The 22,672-nt window shown below is 40.2% G+C and overlaps 1 protein-coding gene across 3 annotated transcripts; it reads right to left on the reverse strand.

Moving 5' to 3' along the window:
* Positions 1–17: 17 nt before the first annotated feature.
* RB195_004532 (uncharacterized protein) lies at positions 18–21,007 on the reverse strand (the record flags this gene model as incomplete). 3 transcript variants are annotated; one of them, XM_064182409.1, is made up of 9 exons in its annotated part: positions 18–21; positions 1,299–1,372; positions 1,449–1,578; positions 16,021–16,151; positions 18,535–18,752; positions 19,462–19,610; positions 19,698–19,876; positions 20,724–20,844; positions 20,904–21,007. In XM_064182409.1, the coding sequence occupies 9 exons, from the start codon at positions 21,005–21,007 to the stop codon at positions 18–20; spliced, it is 1,110 nt and encodes a 369-aa protein (XP_064033676.1). The 3 variants fall into 3 exon arrangements, with proteins under 3 accessions (XP_064033676.1, XP_064033677.1, XP_013299971.2); XM_013444517.2 differs by lacking the exons at positions 18–21; positions 1,299–1,372; positions 1,449–1,578 and having other exon boundaries at positions 16,017–16,151; XM_064182410.1 differs by lacking the exons at positions 16,021–16,151; positions 18,535–18,752; positions 19,462–19,610; ... (1 more) ...; positions 20,724–20,844; positions 20,904–21,007 and having other exon boundaries at positions 1,449–1,631.
* Between the last annotated feature and the right edge of the window lie 1,665 nt (positions 21,008–22,672).

Raw genomic sequence — 22,672 nt, forward strand, 5'->3', positions numbered from 1 at the left:
GCGTCTTCGAAATGGTATCACCTAAAATGAGCAATAACTGATCATATCAAGATCTCTCTTATTTAAGCTAGTTTGCTGATAACATAAGCAGTAAAGAACTATGCATACAGTGTTCTCGACCATGAAAAACCCCAGTACAGTAATAAGGATCACATGACATCTCTAACATTATGGTGAGAAAAGTCTGTTCTTGCTGAAATTTGTTCCTTTTCCTCAGAAACATGTTACAATTAAAGGAGCACAGTCTCACGATGTCACTAACATGTAACCAATTCCCGAAAGAAGAAGAAAATATAAGGAAGTAAAGGCAACTAGTCACCCGCAAGATATGTATTGCATTCTTGATCTGGACGATTCTGTTAATGAAAACTCAACTGTATCGAGATTACATATCGTACCTAACAACTATAGGGAAATCCACACGAATCAACCGAACCTTGTAGAAAGTCGTTAAGATATATGAAGAAAACTAGACTATCACGGGCTATGATTTCGACACCCTGTCTGTCGAACAAATCCAAAGCAACCTTACTGGTGACTCTTGCTAAGTGTGACTTGCTAAGATGTTTACTATCCGACTACGAACGTTTCGTTGTTGTTTTTTTACACTCGGGAATACTGTTAACGTGACAGAGCTGTTCCCGAATGGCGGACGTCGGTATTTGCACTTAATATTCGCAGAGCACAGCATTAGATAGATGCATCTGCCGACTACATTACTTTGATGAAAGGGCGTCTGCGATTATTGCTTTGCTCTATCTTAATGTATTAGCTGACGGTTATTGCAGATTAGTATCACGAAGATTCTAGACATAGTGCCCATGTTTATCCTATCCTTGGATCTAGACATATTTCTTAAAGAGCTGAATTTGTGGGATGAGCGTTACATTTTAAAAGGTACAAGGTCCTCTTTGACACAACATTCAACAACATTAGAGTTCTAGTTGAATTTTTCTTGCCTTTTTGTTTTTTAAAACAATTTTCAAACGCATAGCCGAACATACGTCGAATTGCAAATGGGGATTAACGAAAGTAGTTACTACATAAAGAAACGTGAAATACACGTGAAATAGTGATATGCTATATGGACACATGTAGGACACTTCATCAATTCTTATTTTTGAGAAAGATTCTACAGATGATCTTCACTTTTTAATCCATCACATTCAAGAAAAGTATTCACATACGCCCTAGGCAACTTGGAACGACGTCCACGCCTTGCCTATCTTTATCGTTCAAAATTCCCGCCCCAAGTCTACCTAATGTCATTAAACTAAAAGCAATAAATATATGCTAACCTGATGAGAATCCTTCGTTCAGTCAGAGTAGCACGATACACCGAGTTATACTCTGATGTCATATAGTGTTCTCCCTAAACATTTAACATTAAATTAACATTTAACATGAATTTTAGACAAAGGCAAAAAAAAAAAAAAAAAAAAAACTACCTGATCAACTGGAGAACGCAAATCTGTACGCCTAACTCTTCGCACTGATGGAACCTTCACTGTCTTAATCGATACCGTAGCCAACGCGATTAGATGGTATAACACGCAGGGACGCTTTAGTGCGCTAAAACTGAAAAGAGAATCATTTTTACGCACACCTCTGACGAGACGACGCAGTTTCATATGGCGAATCGTTTAAAGGAACTTGAACAAACAAGAATTCATAGAAGCGACGAGAAACAGCTCTTAAATAACCGCAAATATGGGTCACTCAATTACGTTGTATACAGTGCGCTCGGAGATAATCACCCAGCGAAGAGAAGAAAAAAACATTGTTTCGAGGACAATGTTGCAACTGCTCAACCGTACACTTGTACGGTGAGATGAAAACAACAACAGGACTAAACCGAAGCCATGTATATCTTCTTAAACTAACAAAACATGCTATATAATAAGAGGCTTATTCTGTCACGTGTGTGTGTCAGCCACGAAATTCCAAAAAGGAGGTGCAACGTGTTCCACGGCGTCGAACTGGTAAAGTAATAACGGCAAAATTAGAGTGAAGACTAGTTCGGACTCTACAAATATTTTCTTGTTCTGACTCTGCAGATGCATTTTTCCTCTCTGGATTTTTCGGAAATCACCATAAACTGTACAAGATTGAAGTATAAACAACTTATTCAAATGATGTGATGAAGTCAGTGACTGGTGCTAGCAATTCGTTTCATAACAATATGCTAAAGGAAGAAGAAACGACTGAGAAAAATCTTGGATGATAAGGCTCTTAAGGCAAACGAGTGCAGAACAGCCCCAGCAATGTTGAAATCTCTCGAAATTTCTTCTTATGCTAACTTTTAGAATTAATCAACATTTCTGAAGCATGTTTTGCAAATAACTTACGCCAGAAATAGGACAAACAAACTAGTACGACATCACTTTTGATATAAGGATTGAATTAGTCTTCTTTTTCTTTTGAATACACGACGGTAGCACTAAAGAACCGTTCTGTTGTGCACATGCACAAAACTATCCCGCAGTAAAGTACGTAGTTCCAGTGATAAAGGATCCAGATGGATACGAAATGTTATAATGAACCATGAAAATCACTGAGATCGCTTTGACGTTTATAGACACAAGACGGTAAAAAAGATACTGTAGTTGGACGTAGAGCAGTTTTTCATAAAAGGAAGAATCCTTCTGCTTAAAGGCCTCACCCCACGAATGTGAGGTGGTGCAGATTTCAGGTGGAGTATTCGCATACGGAATGGGAGACTATGGAGAGGGAGGTGATTCCGTCCATTTCTTCCTAGTTGCCGTAAAAAAAACGGCCCGAAAGATGCAGCACCGCACAGGGCTGGCGCGCTCCAGTCGAACTCCCTGTAGAAAATAGTGCGCCAGAACACCTGAAGCCGTATCTTCCGGGCCGTTTTTTACGGCAGTTAGGAAGAAATGGACGGAATCACCGCCCTCTCCATAGTCTCCCATCCCGTATACGAAGACTACACCTGAAATCCATACCACCTCAGACTAGTGGAATGATGCCTTTAAGGGGAAGAATCGAGGACTTCCTTGAAAAGGCTGACGCTACTTTGTTAGGCGATAGTTGCAGGACACGTTGTCCTCAGCTCAAAAATATATCGAATGCATTTAGTAGTCTGCATGGAACAAAAAAAAACACGTTCTGCATTCTACATCATGTGGATATGCACCGCACGACAGATAATTTGCTGTAAAACGAGTTTAGCATGTTTTGCACATAGCTTCTGTCAGAAATAGGACACATAAACTAGTACGAGTACTTGTAAAGAGGGCATATTTGTTCTATTAGATGATTTTCTGTGGAGTAAAATTCAACAACAGCTAAACTAGCCTCCTCTTTTCAATCAGCACAACGTGAACAGAAATTGAACAACTTTGAATCAAAATCACGTCATGAGACGGATTTTATTAGTTAACTAAGCTGTCTAGCGAAGTTTCAGGAGAGTTCCATAAATGCAGCTGTAGTTGCGCACTATTACTTACTTTCAGATTAGTCCAACCTTTAAACTGAGAGCAAAAAGCAAGAAATGCGTAAACGATTGCTACGACCTTAAATAATCTTCTAGTATTCCTGTTAGATATGTTAGGAGAAAATGAATTCCGTATGCGAACTAATACTAGCCTTTGTGTGCATAATTCCCTGTAAAATTGTGACAGAACGTGCTACTAATCAGCACCCGAAAAAAAAACGACCTGTCGTATCTTATCAACAGCAGCTAGCAAATTTATGCTTTGGGGACATAGCCGGTTGTGCAAATTAGCATTCGTTAGCAATTGGAAATAATATGGATCTGCAGCAATTACAGTAATGCAGCAAGGTTAATTGAAGGAACAGCATATCATTATTCGTACGGACTTAAACACACGTCTAATTCACGTTGCGTGCCAACCTTTTTTTGAAAATCAAACAATTTGCATTGCGCAAAGCTAACCAAATAAATATGAACAAACAAAACTCAGTAAACAGGACCGCTATTTGAGACAAAGCTTAGATCCACAGACGAGCTTTATATCATGTCTATATGTAGATGAACGTCAGATCAAGATCTATGTCATTACGCTTTAGTTGCGCATAAAACAGACGCAGACGTCACACAATCGTACTATGCAACCCCATCGCTGGAGAAAGAAAAAAAAAGGATCCTTTGTGAGTGCGAAGAACAGCTGAAGTAGCTGCGATAGACGACGGACGGGCTACGTCTCCATTCTAGCGTCAATATGTGGCCGCCGCCTTCGAATAGAGAAGAGACACGGTCGACAGGCCGAATAACGACGACGAGGGAACAAAGGAGTCCTCGCAGCGTTGAGAGCAGCTCACCGAAGCGTTTCATTTGCTAGGGACGGGGACGAAACCAGTTCTACGGCCTTGTTTTATGGCAAGACTAAAAACCATACGGCTACTGCCCCATCATTACGGATGTGCACATGAATACTACCGTACCCGGATTTTATTCCACTAGTAAATATCTGAAATTAGCCGCGTATCTCATACACGCAAAACATTTCGAAATTTCCCGGAAATTGTTGTCAGCTCAACACAGCTGACAACAATTCCTCGGAAAATATTACTAGGAATATATCTCATGATAACAAAAAGTTTCCGCCGTCACAATCCTAATGTTTACTTGAAGTGTCAGCTAAATCGATGATAATACGATTAGCTTTGGCAGTTATTTCAGAGATCTGATACGGCTCAGTTTCTATAAGCTCGTTGTTTTCAAACTTCAAGCCAAGATTCACATGATATCAGAGCTGACATTGAAATATTGTTGATGATTCAATGCAGGTGTCTGCAAAACTTATCGTTCATTCATTCGGGGTTTTTTTTTCCTAATCTAAGCAGCTTCTCCATTTTAACATGATATTGATAAATTACGCGACGATGAAAGACGAAAAAGAAATGAACAGGTTTTCTGCAAATGTTAGCGGTTTTTTTTTTCCTAAATCAGAAACTCCTTTTGCATCTGCGTAAAACCTGTCTCTTTCATCTAGGAAATAAAAACTAAGCATTGGTTGTACGGCCAGATGTGTAATGAACTGACTTTTTTGTCAAATTTATGAGCTGATCTTTGCAGAATTCTTGAGCTGCTGAATTTGGCAATGTATTTTGTGGATTTTGATATTATTCTGAACAATCATCTGGAAGACATTTCAAAATTTTCGTTTCATCACAATGGATTAATTTGAATATTGTGTCGGGCATCTTAGCTTTGCAAAAGAATTATTTATCCTTGATGTTCAGCGAAATTTCGTCGTGAATAAAAAAAAACTATAGGGAATACTAGAAATGGAAGTATTACGGAAAAACTTCACGTATTAATTACCACCGATCACGTGGGACTTTATCGGTAGCACGAGGAGGTGCCAGTCGCCGAAAGGCAATGAATAACGCAACTAACACTATTGTACTGTAGTATAATTGAAAGAGAAAAGGTTTGTACTACGCAACGCTAGAGGGAGGCGTGAGAAGACCAGGGGCTATTCGCCCTGCTATGGAACCGTATGCTAGATCGAGGAAGAAGAGAAGAAAGATACGACCATCAAAAGTGGTTCGAATGCTCTATACACGAATCGAAACGTAAAAAGGAAGTCATGTGGCCTCTCATATGCAAAAAAAGAGTACCCCGTGCAAAACCCACCACACAGATGGTGGCGGAGCGGAATGGGTCCGTCCAGTCACGAGGTGGAGGTGGGTCGGGCTGGGCCGCTGCGCGCAGCCGCCGCGCGACCACGATCGATATCCCCGCGGCTGGCGGCGGAGGTGAGCGGAGGACCTCTCCTCTTCCTCCTCCTCTGCTCACCAATCATCAACGCAGTCAATATGTGTCTCTTCGGGGTTACGACGGACACGATAGAAGTTCTTAAAGGTGTCGGGAAGAACATCTGGAATATATTCAGGGAATTGAGTACAGATGGCTGTTTAGTGGGTTTGACCGGTGAAAGAACAATGTCGGTGGTTTTGAGTACGGAATAGGTTTGGTAGCATTTTTAGACCACATTAAAAGTAAGGAATAAAGTCACTGCTCTCTCAATCCACTTAGAATGCGCCAACGGAACTCTACTCCACTTCTACTGGAACTCACAATCGTTGAGGTTTTGGCACGCGTTTTCTGGCCGAAATTAAGACCTTAGCAGGGACTTTTTGCTCAGGATCCTTGAGCGATGTCGATTTCTTCTCGCTTAGTGTGTATAATTTCCTCAATGTTGAGAGTAACAAGCATAAAGCATAAAGTTGAGAGTAAAGGTACCTTTTGGGGCTTTTTTAGTCCTGACCGAGTGCAACTTCGCAAAGAGAAATGAGCATTTACCGACAATCAACGAGTCAATCGTTTTTCTTTCACGATGTGAGCAATCCCGCTATGCCATTTATGTCCCCAAACATCCAGGTTCGCGTGAAGAGCGGAAGTATAACGACAGCATATTCGGTTCCTAACGAAATCGCTTACTATCGCTATCGGTTACAGAATCCATATTTCCTTGGTATGTGCAAGCCATCGACTCTTGACTGGAGTCAATCTAAGGGGGAACGAATCGAACGCGCGTATGAGAGAAGATAATTGGCGATTTAGAGCATAGACGACAAGAAAATTGAAAAGTTTTTTGATTCCGGTATGATGAATGACGTCGAACTAGCAATACATAGGCGTAGGCAAAGAAAAAGTGAAAAAAGTCCATATATTAGAGAAAAATAGAAAAAAGTCTATATTCCAGAGAAGAAGTGAAAAAAGTCCATATTTTACGAAAAGATGCAAGTTCTACACATATTTGACATTCTACACACTAGAGAGATTTCGCCTAATTACAAAAATTATGAACAAAAATTATAAATTAATTATTTTAAATTCCCTCAAGTTATTTTCCGTCCAAATTATTTCCTTTGCAGCTTTGTTTTGTCAAAACTAATTGTTTCTCATTTATTTTCTTCCAGTTCATACCTATTCCTCATCAATTAGAAATAATTCCATCAATTTCCAAGGTCCGAGATGAATTCTTATTGTTTCTCCTCGCGCACACTCCGAGGTGCCTCCCTCAATTCTCATCTAAACGTGTGTCGTAGTGAGATTAGTGTCAGCAAAACTAGACATGAAGTGTATAAGCAAAACACTTCCAGTGTTCTGCGTCGTCTAACCATCAACGTTCTTTTCGTGGTCCACAAAGCAAACCTTGGGTCACTAAACTAGCTTGTTTTATCGATGAAGGAAGTAGTGTTTGGAAGAAGGTCATTCTAATTAAACTTCTGTTTTACCAAGGTTAGTAACGCATGGATTTTCGATAGATTCACTAACGAAATCCAATTTTTCAGTACAATGACTGGGAATAACTGTTTATATTGATTTCCGATTCTCAAACAGTCAGTTAATGATGAAAGACGATGTGCGAACTGTAACGCCCCGCTGTACTTCCTCCTCCTTTAAAATTGGCTCATATTTTGTTCAATTGTTTGTACCGCCCCTTCAACTGCAACTACTAAATACTCTAAAAATATCCTTAGGTACTTTTAGAGAAAATATCACCTCCGAGCACGTATAGAAGTGGTTATTTTTATCCGTTTTCCGATGGGATTCATTTGTGCACCGTTGTGCTGTTGTGGATGAAAACAGCTTACATATACAACGAACTATGTTTAGTATGAAGAAGTGAGCAGCATTAATCCACTATGACGTACGGTTAATGATAGCGAAGACACAATCACAATCACATTAGTTGTCAGCCAAAACTGAAAGGATGAAAAAAAGAGAAAAAAAAAACACTCAAAACTAATGCGAAATGCGCTTATATGTTATACAACGTGTAACATACTGATGTCACCTTAGAGATAGAGAAGTGTTTCCAAAAAATATGTAATCGGTTTCCTTGTTCTAGAAATATCGTCGAATGTGCTAATTGGAGCATCAAAAATCGGGCGAAATATTGCATAGGAATAACGAAGAAAAACACTCTACATTGACGATAATGTCAGTCTTGACATTATCGTTGACGCTACGCATCATCAATCACTATCATGACGCGAACGAGGGGGCGAGAGAAGTAGCAAACAACACGATGTCATGAAGTGAGAGTACGAGTTTTGTAATACAAATGATTGATTGGGGAACTTAGACCCACTACAATTGTTTGAAATCCTAAATTCTTATTGGATGAACTAATCTGTACTTATTTTCCGAAAAATTCAACTTAGGAAGAACTTTAAAATAGAATATTTGGTGTTTAATTACGAGGAATTTCCGGGAAGTAAGCGTAATAATATAATAATAAGCATACCCAGTACAATTAGTTAAGCAAATCGATAAGAACCTGATAGAGGTCAATTAGCTCCGACGAAAATCTCACTCCTCAGGAATAATTTATCAAGAAATCACCGCCAGCAATAGAACTCGATCTAAAAAAACGTTCCAACTGAGAAGTTACCTAAATGAATGACTAATTTAAAAACACGTATAGACTATTTAATGGCACAAGCGCTTTAAAGCGAACAAACGAAGAAACTCTATACATGACCTATAAGTTGTTCTGTACAGTCCAGCATGAAAAAAAGAGAAATTAATTCCTCAAACTCAAAAATAGAACGGTTCTAAGATTATTATTCGAGGAGTAGGCAGGAATGAATGAGTAGAAACACGTCTACATACATTGCAAACAATTATCCATAAAACGGCTACATAAAAGGAGTTCGTGACATCTGGTCAGGTTCGGCTACGTCTATCTCGAAGAACTTCCAGAACACTACCATCGTTTACAGCCAATAAATAGAATGGTAGTGATTGGACGGTGCCTTTTCCGTTTTAGCGCCCATTCAATAAAAACAGACATACATAAATGACCATATGCCAAAAAAAAGAAGTCGTAAACGATTCTAGCTTGTGAAAATCGAAGCAAAGGATTTCTGTATTCGAGAAAACAGCTTCAAACCGAACAAAATAGGCAATACTGAAAACTTCAAGGAATGCGACGAATTAGAGACCTTACATGCTCTGTGGAGCTTGAGAAGGCCACCTAATCTTACCGTAACCTCACGAATTTGGAGAATTTACTTCATTAGGCCCATCTTCAATCACTTTCATTGACTGGAAGACAAACGGTACGGTAGAGTACAGAGAATCAATGGTCAATAAAAATTGACGGCAGTAGATTAATGAAGCTTGATGATGTATCACAACGAATCGGGAACGTTGCCAACACAATTGAGAACGTATAGTGTCCAGAAAGTTCCATAATATGTCCTAAATATAGGATTCGAGAATCGATTTCTACAAAAAGTTGCAATTTGCACAGCCCATCGCGAAATGAAAGGCGATACTGCTGTCGCTGGTTGTTCCAATACGTTTTATTCATTCAATCGGTTCCTGCCGAATTTTTCCTCTTTCCGATAATTTTCTCCCAGTGCTCTACGCGCTAAAAACAACTAGGTGGTTCTCTTATGTGTACATACATGGGAACCAAACATCTGAATATGATAAAAGTCTATTAAACGTTGTGAGGAAGCTGTTTTTATGGTAAATAAATTTTGTCATTAGAAAAGGGTACTGTACTGAACACAATGAACGATTATCCCGAGCCTGTGTTGTTTCTTGCACTACTTTTGTCACACTGTAACACTACGAATGTGCTATAGTATTACGAAACATGGCAAAGCCATTCTCCCATAAAAAGGAAACACGAACTACGGAAAGGGCTAAAATACACATATTTGTGGTTCAAAATACAGTCGGATCAAAAAAGACTTTAAGCATATTGCGAAGCAATTGCATAGGCGGTCACACTCGAGGTGGTACGGTCGCTAGCTCGAAATGAGTAAGGGTCCTATAGCGCCATTCTGACCAACTGCAGTCCTTGATTAACATGGAAATGAAAGATGAACAAAACAACTTCACAAAATTGCGTGACAGCAGAAAGGAACTCTTCCAAGCGCGTGTACGGTGGAAATCTCGAGAATTCTCAAGTGCTTCACTAACCACACTTCAGAGGTAGCAAACAAAACTTTGCCGAATACCTCAGAAAAAACATTAGATTTATTTGAAGTATCAGTTCGGTTTCAATTTTTAAGCATTAAAATAAAGGCTTGCTGCACTTTTGTTACCGAAAACATCTCTATGTACACATCTACCGTCTCCACATTTGTATCCGCCGCAGTCGGCGGTTGGTTGTTTACATTTTGGCGATGTTAAAGAAAACGAAGAAGAACATTGTGAATGTGAAAGAACGGCAGGTGGGTGGGTGGTGGTAGTTATACTGTAGTCACATGTCCTGATGTGACGTTACTCTTGCTAAGGGACAACGCGTACTGTTGGAAATTTCAGTGATCCTAGCTTGAAGAACTTGAGACATCAATTCACGATAACTTGATTTAGGTGCTCATTTTAATAAAAAAAAACTACTTATATAAAAAAACTACTCATATTTAGAATGTAATTGAACAAGCCGTAATTTAGGGAGTCCATACATCTTTTCATCGAAGCGAAGCTTTCACGTATAAACACACAAAAAGTGCGACTACGGGGAAAATTCGTTAACGCTACTACTATTTCGAAGAAATAAAAGGATAAAAAAGAATAAAATCGCTGGCACATCAATCCAACTGGGATGCGCCAACGTGTTTTTACTTCAATTCGTAATCGTTGAAGTTTTGGAACGCGTGTTGGCGTATACAGTGACTTGCGGGGACCAGCCGATGACCAAGTCAGTGTTTTTATCCTCGCAGACAAGTCTGGTACCAATTTATCGACTCCGGAAGGATGAAAGGCTTCGTTGGCACTATTTTCAGCGTATTTCAAAGAAATATATAAAAAGAAAGAAGAGGTGTTGTTGGAATTTCGCTATGCCATAATGAATTACCAACTCTGCACGATATTACGAAGAAATCACCGGCCGAATGTGACTCGAAGTTGCTTTGTTGAAATAAATGACGTTAAAATGCTATGAAACGCCAGTTTCGAAATCCAGATAAATAATCCCCATCGTCTAAGTGCAATTGTTTAGTGAATAATCACAATCAAAATTACATTTCACTAAAGTACATGATCACATGACAAAATTTCAAAACTCATCCATTAGTTCAAAGTAAATACACTTGTTCTAGAGTGCAAATGAACTCCTATTGTAAACGTTTCGAAAGTAGACAGCTGGTTGAAATCGCTACGATATCGTAAATTACGATTGCGCAATGCTGACAAACGCATTTCGTTGTCGTATTTCGCAACGAAGTCTGTTCTCGAAACTTCTCTCGAAGTTTTCTTTTAACGAAATCGAGAGCGAAAAACCAGTAAAACGTGTGATAAGCTATCGAATACAAACATATGTCATATCTCATTTAGAACGATGAATGAATACCAACCAGAACATTTCTGCCATCCAAACGCTACAGCATAACCCTGAACTACAGGGAAAGCAAGATACCTGGACGTAGGTGAAAACAACAACGATGGGGTGTGCATGAATACAAATGAATTTAAAAGTGCAAGTACTAAGAGGAATTTCGACGTTAATGACCGGTACCATAAATTCTTTACGAGGTTGGGTTCGGATAATGGGGTCAATGTTGGGAACGAAAATGTTCGCTTTCTAATGAGCGATCCGTCGAACTGAATAAAATAGAATGCGCCTAGCAGGTATGGTCCATTTCGTAAGAGTAGAACTCGAATGCTTGCAAATTGGTCCTAGCGCGAATTCAGTGAACAGACCTTCAAATATCTCTTTCAGTTTTAGCGCGTCGTCAAATGGTTGATGGAAATTGTTAAAGAACAAGGTTATAGTCTCGTCAGATGCGGTCGCGAATACTGCAATAACAAAAATTACAAATAATTATAATTTCTACCATGGTCATTAACAGTAATTGTTGGTTGGAAAAGGGCCACGTGCTGTCCAAAAACCATTACTTAGACGCAGTTGCAATGAATCACCATTGACACATTTGATAGTTGATGGATCCTACAGCGAAATCCTTGCAAAACGTCTCCACGTCCCTCGCTTTATATCGCAAACACTACAACTTCGGTCAAGACAACAACACGTCAACACTTCACAAACAAACATCTTTAGAATAGACTTAGCAAATGGAAACGAGGGTACTGTGCGAAGAACACAAAGTGAAGCCGACGACAAAGAAGTGAATTACGGTCCTGGCGAGATTCGTTGACAAAAATCACTGTAATTATAAGAGATGGATCGTTGTGGTTGGACAGGGGTAACTGTGATGAGGCGATGTACAACACCACCACAATGTGAACTAAAACAGCAACAACAAAAAAACCAGCCGTGAAATGAGACCGTCCGCTGGGCGTCCTCATGACGAAAATATCGATGACGTGAGCGCTAGGGGGCGGGTCCCGCACCGGAGGAGGAGAAAAAACGAGTTGACGATGTAATTTGCGTTCGCACTACGCGGAAGCTCGTTTGAATAGGAATTGATATGACGTGAGCGGAAGCTCAATTTGCATCTTATAGAAGTATGCAAATAATTTGCTCTGAGAACACTATAGAACTTCCTCGACCCCAATAAAATAATACAGAGCAATACAGTAATCGAAGCGAAACAACACATGTCTAAAAGGTAGATGTCGTTGTTTTTTATGCGTATGCACGTGTGCACTTTCATCTTGGCACGATGCCAGAGAGGCAGCGAAACAGCGCGCCACGAAAACACCAGAAAAAAAGCCTTGCGGAATAGTCAACGTTTGAAAAAGCACTCACCAAAAAGACCGCCCGCCTTGCACGGTTGGTCCAGAAAAGGAATGAGGGGACACGGTAAAAGAACTTGTTATTAAAATGATGCGATAAGTGGAATTTCTGTGCGATAGCTCCTAGAGAACTAGAGAATAATCAAAAAAAAAAAACCCATAACAAAAGGAAGAAAGAAGACAACATTGTGATTCAAAACTTTCCCGACGACATAAAGTTCGCGGCTAATAATGCACACTTTTAAAGGATCCTACTTCCATAAATGCGTGGAAATTTATAAACATCAGGGTCAAAAAAGTCCAAGGTGTTGGTATTCTGTGACCGTTCTTGCATCGGTAGTTTGACATTTGAGACCGGATTCGTGCTACAGTGGAACAAGTTGTCAACAAATTGGATGGTTTACAAGAATGGAAGTTTCTTTCAAGGGTCAGGTCAGAAGAGTCCACCTTGGTTGACCTCACTGTACCTTAAAGGCATCACCCCACGAATCTGAGGTGGTGCAGATTTCAGGTGGAGTATTCGTATACGGGATAGGAGACCATGGAGAGGGGGGTGATTCCGTCCATTTCTTTCTAATTGCCGTAAAAAACGGTCCAGAATATGCAGCGCCGCACAAGGTTGGCGCGCTCCAGTCGAACTCCTTGTAGAAAATAGTGCGCCAGAACGCCTGAAGCAGTATCTTCCGGGCCGTTTTTTACGGCAATTAGGAAGAAATGGACGGAATCTCCGCCCTCTCCATAGTCTCCCATCCCGTATACGAAGACTACACCTGAAATCCATACCTACTATACCTTATAGGAATACTCCACCTGAAATCCGTACCACCTCAGATTCGTGGAGTGATGCCTTTAAGAGAGTTGCAGAAAGAGGTGAAGAAGGCAGCAGTGAGGATTGGTTCTACTCATTTCCTGTTCAGCTCCACCACAGTTCTTTCGATCCGTTGTTTATTCTATTTTCAGATTTCCGGAGGCCTGATCTCTTTCTCAATCCTTCAGCATGCGAACATGATCGGTGAGAACAATCTGTCGTGAAAAGCATGCGTATAAATAGGTGGATAACTTGGAGGTCAGAAATAATTCAGAACTCAGGTTCCTCAATCCATATGTACTGCTCGTTCATGTCTTTGAAGCGCAATGGACTTCCGATGGCCAAAGACTACACGGGGACGTAGATTGCAAAAAGGGCTGGGATCTCTCTCATATCTCCCTGCATCGCTGTAAACAGACGGCTTCAGAATGCGTTTCCTTACGACGTTCTCTTTTGTAACGCACCATTCTAGCGTCCTGCCCCCGCCTGCGATTCGAAAATGCCTGCGAAAATCCCTTCGGATGCCCCGATGGGCGATCCATTTCGTTAGGCATTTCGTAGGCGGGTGCGGTGCGCAATCGACATCGAACATCGACAGCGAGCGTAATCATCTGCAGCTGTGTGCAGAAGTTGCAATAGTCGGGTCAAAACTATCTGAAGTTCAGTGAAGTTGCGTAAGCGGCTGCTCTCGAAGAGGTGTGATTTAGCTAGCGGTTGGGATCGAGGAGGACCCCTGCTAACCCCACTCATCGTTCCACTTCGCAATTGGTCCCACCTCGATCAGTGCCGCCAGCTCCATCGCGCCGCTTCGAGCGCAGCCGCTTACACAACGGTGTCGAGCTTCGTGCCGTTTTACACAACTGTAATACGGAAGTAGCATAATAGAAGGATGACACGTGAGGCATTTCGTACTACGTGCGCATTGCTTATATCACAGTACTGTGGATGAAGCATGAAGCACTTTGAATGCCCTTTCGTATGATCACATGGTCGAACTGAAAGAAGACAACACTAATGCACTGACTCAATAGAGCTACGTGCCGTTACGAACGTAATTTTATGGTAGAGCGTGAAAAACAGCTTGACAAATTTTTCGGACTATTACAACATCATCCATTTCTAACTGCTGTCAATGCAGCTGCCATGCGCGATAGAAAAAAAATTCGCTCGAAAGACGAATAGCTATTTTTAGCTGTGTAGTATTGTAATGCAAAGTACATCGTCAAATGTAGTGGTCCTGACTAAATCCCCTTTCACAAACGGTTGAGATAGATTTCTGCGGAAGACACGAAATGTGTAGTTTTGCTCGTTTAATGGGTAGCTTGCATAACAGGTTTCTGTAATGAAACACAATTCTCTTCATCAATGAAGGCTGCTAACTTTTCAAGATTTCCCAGATTTTCAAAAGTTTTTTGAGCTTAATTGGTTTACTATCATCGAATAATATCACACACATTATGGCACTGGGAAAACGTTCCTATCTTTTGAAAACAAGTAAGTAGTAAATCCAAGCGTTATATTGCAAATCACACTTTTTCTTGCATTCTTTAGAAACGTTCAGTGCAAAAATGGCTTTTACATTTACCACAAATAGTCAGCAACAATGAGGCAGCTCGGCTCAACGTTGAGCTGCGCTTGCACGGTGTCCTAAAACGCTACTGTCCCATGTGCCAAACGCACAAAACGTGCATTGTCGTCAATGGGTTAAGAGAACTACAACGTTGTGTTTTAACCACATCTCGTGTCTTTATGAAGAGGTTTTGATGTGACAGACGCGGATACTCATCATTATACTACCGAGGAGTTCGAATCTGTCCTAGTGCTCACCCCTTCGGGGTTGATAAATTGGTATAGTAGAGTCAAAACGAAATGAAGGACGGTCCATTTGCATACGCGGCTTCTCTCGAGGCAGTGCCGTGAAGCTTAGAGGTTAAGAGCATTCTGGACCCCTCGCAGGCGGCATCCATCGCTGCAGTTTGCGATGCTCCCACCTCGGCTCCAACTGCTGTCTCCACCGCGCCGTTTCGAGCGCGTATGCCAATGCACCGTGCTTCATTTCGTTTTGACCCGACTATACCAGACTTGTCTGACACTGATTTGGCGCAGTGGCTAGCACTCGAAATTCTTTGTATAGGCTAGCTACGCAAACCTGTTTCGTGATACAGTTTCGTGAACCTCAAACAACTCTGAATTGAAGTGAACGTGGTGGCGCATCCCGAGCAGATTGATTGACGCCAGACACTATCCTTTATCCTTTGATGTGACAGATGTCTTCACTATCTTAGCTTCTTTCAACTTCAGCAATCAATGAGTGTTCGCAGTAGTACGTTCACAATCAACAAAGACCGGAAATTATACAAAAGGAGCTATCTAATAAAGTTCATTTTTCGCCCTCTGAAAATCTATGCATAAGAGAAATAAAGAAAAACGGTCAAGTTATCAATAGAACACTAAAGAACACGAAAAGTAACATATCACTTCAACTCAAATACTAAAAGTAATTATATATGCATTAGGTAACGTACAAAGAGATCTTAAAAGCAATTCTTACACAGTAATCTTCAAAGAGCCATTGTCTCCCAGTGAGACGCTTCGCTCATCGTTGGAGGGGCGATCCAACTCTTCTTCGTTGCTGTTGTTTGTATTATGCGAGACGGACACCTCTACGTCGATTCCATTTCCCTGAAAGGAAAATTATGATACGTTAATGCCTAGCTTTTATGTTTTTCTCAGTTTCAACTTTCGAGAATACAGGTTGAACTGTATATAGTTTCCATTGAGAAAACTTCTATATAAAGGTGATTCAAACTGTCTCAGCGACAATCAGAGCATGATCATTGAATTGAGCCGAATTGAAATGTGGACGAATAGATTATATAGTCGCTTGTTGTATTTGCATAATATAATAAGTTAAGAGAGACTTTGTATATAAATCAATTATAAGAAGTTTTGAATAAATATTTACGTACCAAAAGGACAAATCCTGCACCCACAAATCCTAGCGAATCACTAAAAGAACAACCAGTTGTCGTTCATGTTCCTTTTTGCTCTTCTATATCAAGAAAAGACTTGGAATTCGTTTTATGCTGTAATGTCGAAAAAAAAAACTGAGTAGATGAGAAAAACACGGACATATCAACGAAAATTAATTTTATTTATCACGACTCATTCCGCTTCATAAACACAAACTTTTCACATACTTTATCAAATTACCAACAAATAACCACAGTAATGATTTAATCGAATTGAAAGGACCCTAGAATTCTTATCAGGAAATGTAAAAATGCTAAATTCACAGTGTTAGATAGAAGCAGAAAGACCCAATAGGAACCAAGTTGGACGAAATTTCTGGCAAAAGAAATTGCTTGAATGGCATCACCATTCCGTTGCATCATACAAAAAGTAGGTCAGATAAGAATTACAAAAAACAGTAGGAATAATTATAAAAGCACATTTTGTACTCATTCTTTGCAAAAACTCCAAAGCCGTCGAATAGTGCAATTCCGCCCAATTGTTACCTCACTATTTCCTCTAACAAGCATAATTCTAGATACTTGCGTTACACTCGGTGAGCTTGGTGTACACACTGGGGCCTCGCGTCTGTTTCACTGAGTTGTATCTGTACGATGTGACACCTCTCTGCTCAAGGAGGTCTTTCGAAGTAACATATATACTGGGTCCTGTATTAAAAGAAGTAGAAAGACGAAACTCGCAAATAAAACGTTACAAGGTATATCCAAGCTTAGACAGGACAGACGAAAGACGAGATTTTGAAGAAGGAGAGGTGCAGATGTTGAGCCTTTGAGTTTTCAAGAGAAGAGAAGAAAAAAGTTACGAAACAGCAACATCGTGATTGCCTCTGCAACACGCAACATGCTAAAGTGCATTTACGGTTCTCATTTACGAAACACTGCATCAACGGCAAGAACACAATTCTTAACTTTTGACACTCGTAGGTTGTTCCGTATTACGCCAGGTATAAAATTGGCGAATAGATTCCTTCGCTTTTTTTAAAAGACGACTCAGATTTAAAATTACAGCAAAAGGTTTTATGTGGAATATGTCAGTGAAGGTCTCTGATTAGTACGCTTACTTACTTAGCTTAGCTTAGCTTACTAGTTACGCTTCCATTTTCAAACGCTTTGAAAAATTAACAAGATTTGGTCAAAACGGAAAAAAGCAAGAGTCGAAAAATTCAATACCTCCAGCATGTGCTCTCTATCACTGCAACGCTGGCACCAAAAGAGCTCAGCCAGAAAGAAACCTATGCGAACTCTATGAACGATGATTAATTAGTACGGGAACTGCTCAATTTACGGTTTGAAGAGAACAGTTTTGAACGAGACCTACGCGTCAGGAAGGACGCAGAAGTCTCGTAATTTTAATGAGTGCGAAAGAAGAAAGAATGAAAAAACTTATTCACCAAACATTATACTTTGCGCTCAAGACAGACAGACTGACGATGTTGGAACCTCTCTCCGAACAAATAGGAGTAAGCGTGTCACAAGCACGTGCGAGATCGCGCTCAATTCTCCGTAGCAATCCAGAAGAAGGCATACATATTAGCCCGATGTGACTTCGTCTCTCCAACTTAACACATGAGGAAAACTATAGCGGGTAACTCTATCGTTGTTTAAACATCCGCAATTCGACTAAAATATCTCAAATACGCAATAGAAGCTGGCCTACATCGCAGGCACCTTGCGAATTGGCTTCGTTCTATCATCCATAATAAGTTGTATTGTTGAGAAGATGGGACCACACGGCGTTTTCTTCTGGATTACTACGACGAATGGAGCGTGATCACCTTCATACTCATGAACTATACCCCTACCTCTATATATCTGTGGGGAGATCCCAACATCGTCATTTTCGTGATACGCCGTTGTTTTAAGTGGTAAAACCTTCTCAAAGGGAATACAGGACAAAAATGCGATGCGGAAAAGAAATCTTCAAACAGCATAGATAAAGTGGAAAGCAGCTTTTCCAAAAAAGAGGTTCCATGTACGTATTTACATATCTCACAATTTAAGAATAAAAATGTCTACGGCTTATTGCCACCTACATTCTGTGCTGCAGCAACATCATTGCTAATTTGAGGGTCTTCGAATAGTGGTTTTTCGTCTAGTGAATCATTCATTTCCAATTTTGCATTGTCTTTCGAATCCATGTCTTCAGAATGGGTGGATGCAGATTCTTCTGATAGTGAACTACGCAAGCTGTACAATTCTTTGTACAAATCGGCAATCTTTGCATCTCGTTCTGCCATCTCAGTAGTGTAGTCTAAAAGTAATACAGTCGATGAACGTTAAACAAATGCTAAACATTAAGAGTGGAGGAAGTTAAAGACATCGTACCACGATTTTGACATGGTGCTGAACTCACAGCGAAAACGTAGAGTTCGGGTGGTGGATCGCAGAATCCAGCGTGGTTCCGCTCAACTTTCTCTAATCGTCGTAAAAAAAAACGGCGTGAAAAGCACCGTCTCTCACGCCGTTTCTGACATAGGTGCAATAGGGAGGAGCCGGACCATCCTTAAGTGGAGGGGTCCGGCTCTTGGGGTGCAGCTCAAGTGATGAGGATCCCTTTGCCTTTGCCGTGCAAGAGTGAAAGGAGTCCTTTCGCCAACCGTCCAAAAGTGCAGAGAGTTGGAGCATCGGCTTCGACCATCGCATGTACTCGTGCATGCGCCGCGTGCACGAGCGAGCGGTCAAAGTTCAATGATGCCTTGTCTCCAACCTAATCAAGTGGGACAAATTATTATACTGCTGAAGGAGCCGGAACGTGTACCGAGAAGCGCGTTCTAACTTAGCACATAGAAATTAAAACGATTCCCTCGCCGTTTTTTTTTTCGACGATTAGAGAAAGATAACCACCTGGGGTTCCGCAATCTACTATACAAACTACGCTTCTGGTATCCTTTAAAAAGGATCGCAGAAGAAGTTCAAAGCAAACATTGCTCTAAAAAAAGAGCTTAAATAAAATAGTCCACCTCTCTTCTCCTGTCTCTTTGCCCGCAGAATGGTATGCGCTAACGCAAGATTACTTCCCAAAGTCGCAATTGTTCGCAGATTCTTCTCATTATCACGGACCTTTTTCGTGTGCAGAGCTTTCGTCTTCATAAACTGAGAGAGAATTTCACTGCAAAAACAAACTTCAAATGCAGACAGACTAACACAAGAGAACTACATGTGACTACATGTAAACAAGAAGGAATGAACGACGAACCTGTCCTTATTTTTCTGGAGCGATTTAATAGTTTCTTGGTTTTCGGCTATTATCTTGTCCTGAGCAGTAATCTTGTCTTTCATGAGAAGGAACGACTCATAGAAAAATGGATCGATAAGTTGGTCCCGTTGTGCTGGACGTTGACTGACACCGCTGAAGTATGCACTGTTGCGCTCCTTCTGGAAACAAATGAGCGTCATATAAATAAACATGTTATGTTTATTTATTGGTCAAATCTGTCATATTATTATTTATTTATAATGGTATTAAAACGAATCCCAACTCATGTGCGTTATCTATAAACACAAGTTTGGCAAATTTTTGAGAGATAATATCACTATGGATTTGTTGAGCCCTGATATGTTCTACTTTTCAAACTCATCCATACTACAGAAATAGCCCGTAGTTCAAGTTTGATAATTTTTGGAGAAAAAGTTCTCTTTAATCTTTAAAAAACAACAGGCAGTCCGAGTCAACCATCATGGTGGCAAAAACAAAACGAACCACATTTTTTCTTTGTGAAACTGCAGTTTAATTAGTTTAAGACTGTAATTTAATTAAATTTATAATGTTTTATTCTGCTTGTCTTCTTTCAATTAAAAATTTGCCTAGACGAGATGAAATACTCGTCGAATAGGGATCATATGGCATTAATAACTATCAATAAGTAAAAATTAATAACTATTCAAAAAAATAAGAAATTTGTGCGACCAAATATTCCATATTGACGACGATTGGAAAGAAAGAAAGAAATAGAAAGGTGATCTCTACCAGAACAGAGTTCTTACTCTTCCTTTCAACCAAAACCAATCAGACACTTCTCATAATGGAAATCAACCCCAATGAAAAATGCTCTACTAAGCAATAATAATCAAAATTTAAAAAAAAGTGTTCTCGGGAAATAGAAACTAGTTAGCTACCTTCTCAAAGAACAAGTACTTGAAATCTGATTTGCAACACTATCGATGTTACGGTATGCGTGATCCATATCGTCAAAATACAGTCTCGATAGTAATATTGACTCACGACAAGATCATGAATTTCCTTATCCTTCTCAGCTGCCTTTTGAAGCCATAACGATTCCCGTGTTTTTGCTGCGTTCACAGTTTCATTCAACTTATCCAACTGTTCGGCTATCGTTAAAATCCTGAGGATAGATACCATAAATACGTCCAGATAAGAAGAACGATCCGAAAAATAAGCTACTTCTCTACTAGAGCCTCCTTGTCCAGCGATTCAAAATCTTCACGATCCCGCCGCGGTATTTTACGTGGGGATTCCGAGTGGTCTTGATCATTGGAGCGTTTCATATCTAGATATTTGACTTTATGGAGCAAGAAATTTATTTGCATGAAAAAAAGAAACATGAACAAAAATGGAGACGAAAAAAGAAGTAGAAGGATGCAAAAATTCAGCGGATTGGACAAGTATGCAAGGGTAGTGCAATCACGGTCACAACCAACGATCTCGTATGGATTCAAATCCTCGGGGCAAAGAAAGAGATTTTTTATTCAGAATATATGTGGAATCCATATGGAAGCTTGCGCAAAAGATGAAATATAAAAAAATGAAATAGATCTAAGTGGCCTAAAATTGTGCTATAGAAATATTTCCATGAAACATATTTTATAAAAGTGATGTAGATTGTCGATGATGACTTCGGCAACGTTGTTCCAACAGAAGAAATGAAAAATCGAGCATCAGCGCATTATTCTAAAGCTCGAAGGCGATTTAAAGGCATCACCCCCACGAATCTGGGGGTGGTGCGGGCTTCAGGTGGATTATGCGTATACGAGGTCGTAGATTATGGAGAGGAGGGTGATTCCGTCCATTTCTTCCTAATTGCCGTAAAAAACGGTCCGGAAGATGCGGCTTCGAGCGTTTCGGGGTGCTATTGTCTGCAACGAGCTCGATTCGAGCGCGCCAGCCTTGTTCACGCACCGCATCTTCCGGGCAGTTTTTTACGGCGATTAGGAAGAAATGATCGGAATAACCTTCCTCCCCATAATGTACGACCCAGTATAGGCATAACCCACCTGAAACCCGTACCATCCCAGATTCGTGGGCTGATGTCTTTAAATTAGCGTTGCGAGGAATATGAAGAAGATCGTTCGTGGAGAACGAGATCGTAGGCAGTAAATAACCTCACATGACAATTTCCTTGGTTCTTTTCGTATATGGTGGAAATATAACCGCCACTCTACTGTATACTATGTTCCATGTATCATAGCGTAAGTGGTTGCATTCGAAGTAGCGCAGTGGAAGCCGGTTCCAGCAGGTTAATCGCAGCATAGTTATCACTGCTTGTGTTCAATTTAATCCAAATATACTGCGAATAACCTGCTCGAACTTACTTTTTCATCCATCTTTATCCAGCAGTGTTAAGACTGAGAAGACAATAAGGAAAATTTTACACTTCTAAAGCGGGTAACATTGGAAATAAAAGTAGCGAAAAATGCAACAGAAACAAGAAACAGAATTAAAAGTTCAGAAAGGACAACAAATGAACAATGAAAAAACACAACGTTTCCGATGAACTTCATTAGCTTTTATGTAGAGCCCTTCGATAGTTCAACTTATTAATTTTACACATTGAACACAACCCTCCTTCAAATTTCATTGGATTTCGTGAATTTTCATAAACTTACTACATGAAGTACGTAAAGCAGAACATAAGCTATTTTGACCTACAGGGAATGAAACTTGGGAAAAATGTGGTTAGGGGTGTGGGCACTCAGTGGCGCCCTTATTTCCCGACGCTCTAACTCACTTTCTTAGGCCTTAGAGGATCTATGAGAGTGCCCCGTCTCCAATTACATTTTACCCTGAAATTTGCCCCTGGAATACTGTTGTGTGGATCTCAGCCCCTGCCAAGGCGATATCCTAACTAACATTAGAACACTAGATATTGAGACACAGCATTCTGAGACGGTTTGTCAGTCAATTCATGTGAATTGGAGAATCCTAAGTATCCG

The sequence above is a fragment of the Necator americanus genome, chromosome I, assembly GCF_031761385.1.
Source record: "Necator americanus strain Aroian chromosome I, whole genome shotgun sequence".
NCBI classification, from domain to species: Eukaryota; Metazoa; Nematoda; class Chromadorea; order Rhabditida; family Ancylostomatidae; genus Necator; species Necator americanus.